The sequence below is a fragment of the Falco cherrug genome, chromosome 4, assembly GCF_023634085.1.
Source record: "Falco cherrug isolate bFalChe1 chromosome 4, bFalChe1.pri, whole genome shotgun sequence".
NCBI lineage: Eukaryota > Metazoa > Chordata > Aves > Falconiformes > Falconidae > Falco > Falco cherrug.
In genome coordinates this window covers 30,054,207-30,063,938 of record NC_073700.1, presented here as the reverse complement: position 1 = coordinate 30,063,938, position 9,732 = coordinate 30,054,207, and the positions used below count along the sequence as shown (strand labels likewise).

The following is a 9,732-nucleotide window of genomic DNA, read 5'->3' as shown; positions in this document are numbered from 1 at the left end:
GTGCATAAAAGAGAAGAGCAGAAAAGCACAATCACACAAGCCAACATGAACTGACCCAACCTACCTGAGAGACACCCACAGCATCAGAAGCTCATTGCAAAGACAACATAGCAGTTAATCTAGTGAGGGCAACCAGGCTAGATGTTTTGCTTGAATTCTGTTTGTCTTTTTATTGCCAGCTGCTGCATGTCAGCCTGAAGCACCTAGATGGGGGACTTGGGATGCACACAGAAGCAAAGGTAAATTTGTTACTAAGTGCATCTTAGAAGGGAGGGATATGACAAGGAATGAAGGATCTAAGGATAATGGGACGTACAACTCTTTGTCTGTAGGTCAATTTTTATTGCATTTCAGATCAGCAATTGTGCAAGTCATTATTATCTGGTCAGTTTTATTGAATCAATTTGGCAGTCTCAATACAGTCTCTAATGTATAGAGGGAAAATTTTAGAAGACTGAAAAGATTTAGGAGTTTAAGTCCCACTCATTATCAGTAGAACTTAAACTCTCTGAGGAGTTAAGTGCTTTTGGAAGTGGGATGTGGTCTTCTAAGTCATGTACACACTTTTGAAAACATTATCCTTCTTGGCCACAGCACAGTGTGATGCTTGCTGGTCTCCTTGCTGTCAGTCATGGCAGAGAGGTCAAGGACTGAATGGCTCACAGTGATTATTGGCTTATGAAGTTCTCCTTTTCTTCTTCTCAAAACAGTCCCTCCTGTTGAGAGCAGGCATGTTGGCAGGTGATGATGTTGTAGAGAAATACAGATTTCAGTAGAGAAACAGAGAAACTTGTTGTCTGGAGAAGGCACCATGGTATTTTCCACAAGTGAAAAATGTTAAAAACTGAGAGATGTACAAATGAATACAATGCAGAGGCAGGGATAAACTAAATGAAAGGTTGGCAGACCTGGAAAGATCTGATGTACCACTGGGACAGTGGAGTCTGTTTTCCTGTAAGTACCAGGACTACAAAGGAAATCTGCAAAACTGTTAAATAAAACTGGGGTTTAAAAAGGAAGGGGGAAACGTCTTTTTAATTAATGCCAGGAATTATAGCTATTTTCTTCTCTTATGATTAAAACGGTTACGGAGAAACAGGGCTACAGAGCTGCCATGGCCATCAGTGGTAGTGTTGCTGTTGCTACCAACCAGCCTCCAGCTTCCTTAATTGGTTATGTTAGGAATCTCACCTTAGGGTCGCATATCCTTTAGCCCAGTCCCCGTGCTTTATTCCTCTTAGATTCCACTATCTGGTCTCATCAGAAATTTTCAATGAGCCAAATTTTTAACATAATAAATTACCCCAAGCTCCCTCTCAAGATCTTTGTCCTTTTCCCATGTTAAACAGCTGCTATCCTTTAAGAGATGCTGGTGGGTCAGAAGCTGTGGTGGTGGCTGTGGGCTGATCCACATCCTAGATCCCCAGCACCAGAGACACTGGCTGTTCCACACAGCTCCAGTTCCATTCCATACATGCATTCTGCCAGCAGGAAGTCCCCAGCCAGCAAGGGTGAAACAGGACAGAGCACTGGGCACCTAATCGGAGAATTCTGCAAGCCCCTGCTCCACCTGGATATGTCCTTTTGTCACCATAGAGCTCCATTTTACTGATTGTTTTTTATAGCTGATCCTCATCTATCCAGATGGTTTTACGCTGCTCTTCTCCGATCTTGTCTTTTATTGTTCGGATAAGATCTTCAATACTGCTCCATGCATCTGCCTCTACAGAGGCATAAAGACATGGCAGTGCTTCCAGTTCTTTCTCCTTCAGACGGCACATACGTAAAAACTCATCTTCGGTCTCTGGCTTTGGCAGTAGTTTCCTGTATCAAATGAGCAGACCAAAAATAAATGTCTTTTTGTCATTTTTGTCCCATTTGTCCCATCAAGAATTTATTTTCTGCTGACAATATACAAGCCATAAAAGCAGTGGAGAATACAGCTACTCCCAGTCTATCCTCCCCTTACCTCTGTGCTGCCCCCAAGGAAAAATATTTGCTATGGGGAAACAATTTAAGAGGATTGAATGAAAGAAGAGTGCAAGTGTTTATGACCTTTCCTCTTCCAGCTGGCATTACTTTAAGAAATGCTGTGGGAGTGCTGAGCATGGAGAAGACTGCATATTCTTTGGTCTTATCCTCCCACAATGCTCATTGCTATCAGTGACAGTGAAAGGGTGCTAGATTTGGGGACTTCCTACTTTCTCTGGTTGTAAGATTTCAGGGAGGAGTCACGGGAGGAAATAGTGCACATAGAAGCACCAGATGAAGAGGTTTATTTCTCTCAGTGAGAACATTATTGGATTTGAGAATTATTCACTGAATAAGACAGAATATCAAATATGCAAAAGGTTTGATACGTTACCTGAACCTCTTGATGTTTTTCTCTGAGACTCTGATAAAGAGAACAATAGGATATATCTTGGCTTTGATTAAATCCTTTGTGCAGCTTATTCCAGCTTCGAGGAGACAATGCTTGTTCTAAAAACAAAGTCATAACAGTGTCACAAAGGAACATTCACTGCTGTGGAATGTCGAGATAAAGGTATCCATACCTTATAGGGTCAGCTGAAAAGCTCTTCATTTACCATTGTACTGATTTAAAACCTTTTAATCAAATATACATTTAAAGTCCATACTCCTCCTACTGGTTTAAAACTAGTCAGTCAAATAACAGCTGAGCTTAATAGCTTTCTGAAGAGATTTAAAATAGAAATGGACTGTTCTAAAGATGAAAAGTATAAAATACCAGTTTTACATATATACATAAACACACACACTTGCTCTTTGTGCAGAAGGAACATCTACTGCAACTACTTGTGAGAGAAAAAACCATCACTTTAATTCTAATTTTTTCCATGCTGTGCATCAAGTCTACTCTACTTGATACAAGATCTCTGTCTGCGACATTGTTATCTTTGTACTGTACACCCCTGTCTCTGTTTCAGGCTATCCTTTCTTTTGTCTAGGTCCTTGTATCTTTTACTCTCTCACACATCCATATATACTTATGGTATGAAAAGGAAATTAATAAGGGATGAAGCATACAAAATAAAAGGATATTTTGTTGCATCAATGTGGGTCATCACAGGTAATGAGCAAGAATATAAGAGGATATGGCTGAGGATGAAAAAGAAAAGGGAAAGTAAGAGCACAAGTAAAAGCCATTTTGGGAAATAAATACAAATCTGAGAATGAAGGTGGGCAAGAGAGAGAACACGCAACTGTAAATTGGTCAGTCTCCTATTCAAGAAGAAACACACATTGCAGACATTCCCAGACAGCCTATCAAAGGGATACAGAGTACTCTAAGCACCTTGGCAGTGACAGCCTCGATATTGGCAGGTACTATACATTCATATGTGTTCAGATTCTTTTCTCTGCTGAAGATGATAGTCTCCATTCTTTGCTTCCTTAAGAACTCTTCCTTTGTTACAATATCTGGAAAGAGATGTGGATGAGGACAAAATCAGGATTACAGCAGAACACTTGGAAAACTATCCCATAGTACTTCACATTGGATGTAAGGATGGTTCAGGGAAAGAAGACGAGCAATGAATTGTCTTAACAGCTGCCTCATTTCTTCCATTGAATTCAATTAAAGCCTAATCTGATCACAGCTGAGCATCTCAGCTATATGCTGCACCAATGAGTCCTTGGGCAATTGCTACAACACTATGAAGGCATTAAATTAAAACAGTAAATACAATTCCAGCACCTAATGTTATGTAGTAACGTTTCAGGGCTGCAGGATGCTGAGAAGTGCTAAAAAAAAAGGTCTCTTCAGTATAGGCTCCTAAAACAAGGATTTAGTGTTCCAACATTTGTGTTTAAAGTTTCGAAAAATTTGGCTTAGGTTGCAATGTGTGATACTGGCCCCCTTGTGAATTGCAGCTCTACATCAAAGCTTTTGTTTTATGTTGCAAGACAAGGGATATTTATTATAATACTTAACTTTTCAGTTTCTCTGTCTGGATAACTGTAGGACTGCATGCTATGCGGTTGGTATTCAATATTAGTGTAAAAATGAAACGTCAGCTATGTTTAATGCTGTGTTGTATACAATCTTGCCCTACAGCAATCACGGTACTGCATATTGCTTTAATAGTAAATACTTAGCATGGAAGAAAATCAGTCTTTTGAGTAGATCAAATGCACAATCTTCACAGCCTTGGATGAGATAGAAACCTAAAGTCGCTTTAGGGAAGATATTCCTCATAATAGCAAATACTAGAAACAAATTAATCAAAATTTCACATTGCCTAGATATGCAGTATGCAAACAGTATGCAAACAGAAAGAGCACTTGCAGCATTTCAGTCTCTGAGGGGCATCCTAGCAACCACACAGCATACACATGGAAAATATTCATAGACACAGAATCTCATAACCATGTGCAATGGCTGTCTCAAAAACATTAAAGTATCTCAGATGTTCTCAAACTCCAGGATTTATAGGTACACATCACTCTGATGTGACTTGAAGTACCTCAAGCAACTATCACATATGCATGTCCCTATGTGTGCATGTGTATATAAGTTCATGTTTCCACCAGTGAGGGTTAACAGTCATGGTCCTCCTTTATCCATTACCTGGCTTGCATATGTTGAATTCCAGGGCACCTCCAGAGTTGAGAAGCTTCTGTACCAAGGTCTTGGCAAGCATGGTGGGGGTGAAAAGTACGGGGCGCCTGCGCTCACAGTGGATTGGTCTCACCAAGCTATAAGGGATCAGGCTGAGCCTCTTATTAATTTCACTTTCGGAATCCAAATCTGAGTAAAGAACAAGACATTTATCTTCTGGTTTCCTCTCCATCAGTATTTGGAGAAAAAGAAGGAGAAACACACGAACTAGAAATGAAGGCTTAGTCATCCTGCTCCTCCTTTCTCTTTTGCCAGGGTTGTCTTTACTGTACAGCCTGTAGTTTGATGTCCAATCTAATACTAAATAGTGTCTAAATCAAGTGCCTTTTGCTTTCAAGAGATTATTTCATGGTTTAACAGGACACTTGCTTGGAGAATCTTTCTGCTTGTTAGCTTGACTTACTTTGAATTAAACGTTTGAATTACATTTTTGGACAAAGAGCAAGAAAGCACCTAGGAAGAACTGCCAACCAAACAGGAAGTTTCAGCGTCCTAAACTTGCTCATGAAGGCTCAGTGCCCCAAGCAGTTTTAGTAAAATCAGTTTTGGTCGCAAATGCTTTTGAATTTTTGCAATAGTAAAGACCTATGACATTTTTCATAGCCATGCTGTTATGTAGACCTTTATGTAGACCTTTATATCAATGCCATGTCTGTAAAAGCTATTACTATTTTATATCCATACCTTCCGTTTTATCAGGCGACAGCTTCTTTGCTTCAGATGAGGTCCGTGCCAGACCAGAGGGCCAGCCAGTGACGATGCGGACTCGCTCATTGCTATTCATACGCTTGTATTTGTTTTCAGACCTACTGACAAACTGAAAAGGTGAACAAAGAGATTTGACCCTCATTTCTTACATTCTTTATTCTCCCATGTATTCATCAGCCCACACTTGTTATCTACGAGATCTGAATTACCTATGTCTATCAAAGACAAGACTCCATGGGTCTGTTGACTGAATTCTAAGGCTCTTTAAATATCATAGATCTGATTCAGAGCTTTTGTTAATCCCCTTTGGGATTTCTTATTTTGTTCTCTGCTCTTAAGCGGCATGTTTTTTTCTTTGCAGAGCAAACTGCTATCACCAGTACAAGCACTGATGCTCCACCGCAGAGTAACATACACCCTCTTGAGTATTTGCACAAATGTATCACAGCTTATACCCAAAACTCTGCCTCTTCTTTCCTGTACCAGAAAGACTTAAAACTTCCCAAATGGCACATTTTTACACTGAGAAATAGGCTTCAGGCTTTCATTCCTCATCCACCCTACTATTCCTCTATCCAAATATTAATTCCTCCTCCTGTATATTTGCTAACCTTCACAACCACGTTCATAAGACTTTGTCTTTCACCTACACAGTCTCTGTCACCCTCAGAGTCAATGACCTACAATTAAAGGACCGTTTTATGATGGAACCTTATCTCACAGAGACTGGGGGATTTGGTCTAGTCCGATGGATTTATCCTTACGGTTCGAGCACAACACATTTCAGCCTCTAATGGCAGACATGTTTGATTCATCAAGCTACATCAGTAATGGAAGGCACGCACTTAAAAGAAAACACACCGCGTCTCAAAAGCAGTTAGAAAACACAACCCATTCATCTGTTCCATATATTAAATCTCTTTTTTATAGGAATAAATCCCAATACAACTTCTATACCTGAGGTGGAGTTTCTGGGGAAATTAGGTTAGCCTGAGAATACCTGCTGTTCAGTCCCACTATTTCAGACATTGCATTGAGCGTTTGACCTTTATTACCTGTAATATTTGGCCCAAAAGAAAGCTTGCTCTGGATAGGCGAGGGCTGGCTTTTGCGTCGTTCTGTGGGGCAGGCTCCTCTGGCTGCAGTGTATTCTAGTGAAAAATAACAGGAGTTTTTCTTTCCCTCCTTCTTTTTTTTTCTTAAATCACAGCATTCCAGAAACAGAAGAAGCAAAAGCAGGTGTTTTATATTTCCAACAAAAGGGACATTGATTGATTGATATCTATCCCAAATACAGTACTCTAAGCAAACTGCAGACATTGCATGGCCTATGCCGAGTAACTCTGCTTCTGTTACTCTCCTCTTCTGCACTCCGCAGGAGAGCTGCTCTTCACAGCTTATGAAAGAGGCAATTTCTGCACCAAGAAATAGTATGCAAAGCTTTTTCTTTCACTAGCATCTCTGCCAGTGATCTCTGTCCCTTTGATCAGCGGGGACAGTAGCACAGAAGGAATGCATGACACTTAACCTTGATTGAAATTGAGTAAAAACACTGGCTATAGTGTCTCTGCAAATGTTAGAAGCATATGTCTCCCAGGCTCTAAAAATACTTATGGTAACTAACAGACCAGGAAGTTAGTTTGTAATTATGTAAAGATGGAATCCTTGGGTCTAAACAAAGAAAAATCAAATTACTTTCCCTGAGGGAAAAGGAGAAATTGGCAGGGCTGTTGTTTGTGAAGACCTGAAAATCCCACTTCTCTCCATAGCATGTAGGTTGGAAGAGACAGGTCTTTCTAACACGGGACAATGATAGCTCTGTGGATTAGATGCTTATTCACAGTAGGAGAGAAATTATTTTGATTATTAACTCCAAGCACACAGCTTCTTCCTCATGTGGATATGAAGATGCATTTGAGACTTACAGGCAGAGAAGAATGAAAGGGACTAACTAAGACACAGAACAGATATTAGACTTTAAAGTACACTCCCTCATAGCTGGAAGGATTAATAGTGCTAGGTCCATTGCCAGGGAGAATGTAATTTAAAGCAAACATAAGGTACCCATTGCCTGGCACAATCAAAACATACATAGAGCGTAAACAGGACTTTCTGTAAAATTAATGTAATGAACAACAAGTAGCATTGGAGTTTTGGGTGTTAAAAAGACCTTGTTTGTAGATACTTACCCGGAGTGCCCGAAGAGTGTTATATGAGCTTTCTGTCTCATCTTTGCTTCCTCTGTGCATCAACCGCTGCAGCTTCACCAAAAGAAGTTGCTGGGCTCTGAAAGAAAGGGTGGAATCACATAGATCAAGATATCTTTGAAACCACTCAGAAGAAAGCTGGGTTGCAGTGGGTCTGAGCCTACAGAAAAGATTAAATAGGAATAGCAGTGAGGACTGACTGAACCACACAGTAAATGCAGGAACAAAATAATGAGCAGGACTGCAGTGAGTTCAGGATTAAAGAATCTCCATGGCATATTTTCCTACGATACATTTTGAGAAGGCCACGTTATTCTTTCAGGTAACATCTGGAGTCTCCTTTGTAAAGCTTTATAGCTTATAAAGTTTAACATCACCAGGCCTTAACTAAAAAATTAAGACATATACCTCTTTTCTTACAGCAGTTATTAATTTCCCCGTTTACAGAACCACGGCTCTCCGTCGTGGTCACTCAGCACTACACTCACCTGCTGTAGCTGGGAATGGTCCCCATTTCCAGGTCCCTGTCAGTAAATGGATCAACTCTGGCACACAGCCACTCACACCTTCCCTGGTACATGGTGTCAAGAATATGAACAATCTCATCACATTTCACTGACAGGGAACAGCAGTCCAGCTGGCTGGAGATGTTCAGGTTCAAGCGGATATGAAATGAGTCCCCTGATGTGATCAGCCCTTCTTCCAGTTCTGAGAGCAGTTTCCGGTAACCTGCAGCAGGGAAGGAGGGGGTGAAGCATGATTGCTGCTGGCCAGGCCTCAGTACTGCTGCGTTCCTGGGCACCCTCTGGGAGAAGCACATGGCACACATTCCTGAGACTCCTCCAAGAGGGTTTACACTTCCAGAGTGCTAGTTACACTAGTTACAAGGTTACGGGCCTACACCTTAAAGACACTAATGGAACACTGATTCAGAAAAAGCTTATGCTGCTGGTATCAGAATCGGTGAGAATATTCTCATTATAATGCTATTTTAGGTAACTCCTTCAGTACTCCACACATAACCTGTGAAAGACAGAACTTTGCAGCAAAGGTGCAGACACAGCTATAGCTCTGTCCTGTAAGTACAGCCTGAGTTCTGCCACCAGTTTTAATGACAAGCTATTCCCTTTATTATTAGCTTTAATTGGCACTCCCACTATCTATAACATGCTTTATCTGCAGTTTAAGTGGTGCTCAAAAAAAATTGCAATAGTCTTTCCTACCTTTGAAAACATCAAAGAAAATCAAAGACATCACTTCCTGTGTGATCTATGCAGCTGAAATTCTCTAACCAGCATTAAAAAAAAACCAAAAACCCTGCAAATTTATATACACCAGTAAAAAATGGATTTTGGAATGTAATTTTTGATCCATAACCTGAAATTATCATTACAGGCCATGAACACTAAAATCAAACTCTGCTCACCACACATGAACTCTAGCTGTTAAAGATAAGATAAAGCCACAAAGGTAATAAACAGGGCAACTCCATCAGGTAAATGCTAAATTGACTTCAGCTGGATAAAGATGATTCAGCTCACCACGCTGTATTACAGAAAACTGTACATAAAAATCAGCTTGATATTGGCCCACCATGCAAATCCTTCAGAGTCCTGTAGTGACAAGCATATGGGCTTTTTTTTGTTCTCAGTTGCAAAGCTAAAAGCTGGAGCAGTTACACAAAGCAGCTATAATTAACATCAGGGGCATGCTTCAGATTTATACCAATACAAAGGATATTCTGGTTCTGTCATTCTCATCCAGATGAGTTAGTATAATAGACTTGGGCCTATTTGAGATGAGAAATACTTTTGGTCTTACCTTCATGATTTGATTTATACTGGAGTGTCACTGGACCACTGCACCTCTGAATTGTCCAGTGAACTTCTTCCTTTGTGCAAGTATCCAACGGAACACTCTGATTTTCCCCTTTAATGCAGCCCTCCAACTAGACATGAAAGAAATATTACTCTCCAGTGCAGGTTCAATCTCTGAGTCAATTATACCATTTTTTTTAAAGCAGCATAATCTTCTTCTGATTAAACAATGAAGATACTTTGCTATCAGGATGCAGATTACATTCTAATTATTTAATTTCTTTTCTCTCAAATTATGAATGCTAGCAGTCAACAGAACTGCAGCTCTTTGACAATCACAGGCTTCTCAGCAGTAAGT

The 9,732-nt window shown here is 40.2% G+C and overlaps 1 protein-coding gene across 2 annotated transcripts in view; it reads right to left on the bottom strand.

Annotated features, from left to right (window-relative positions):
• Window positions 1–321: 321 nt before the first annotated feature.
• Window positions 322–9,732, bottom strand: part of CARD11 (caspase recruitment domain family member 11) — a 46,846-nt gene continuing 37,435 nt past the window's right edge. For both annotated transcript variants that reach the window (XM_055709900.1, XM_055709899.1), the window contains 9 exons: window positions 9,379–9,505; window positions 8,046–8,286; window positions 7,540–7,636; window positions 6,406–6,501; window positions 5,327–5,459; window positions 4,592–4,771; window positions 3,317–3,441; window positions 2,366–2,481; window positions 322–1,824 (listed from right to left, as the gene is read on the bottom strand). In XM_055709900.1, the coding sequence (XP_055565875.1) occupies window positions 1,620–1,824; window positions 2,366–2,481; window positions 3,317–3,441; window positions 4,592–4,771; window positions 5,327–5,459; window positions 6,406–6,501; window positions 7,540–7,636; window positions 8,046–8,286; window positions 9,379–9,505 (1,320 nt within the window). In that variant the 3' untranslated portion in view covers window positions 322–1,619. The remainder of the gene's footprint in view (window positions 1,825–2,365; window positions 2,482–3,316; window positions 3,442–4,591; window positions 4,772–5,326; window positions 5,460–6,405; window positions 6,502–7,539; window positions 7,637–8,045; window positions 8,287–9,378; window positions 9,506–9,732) is intronic.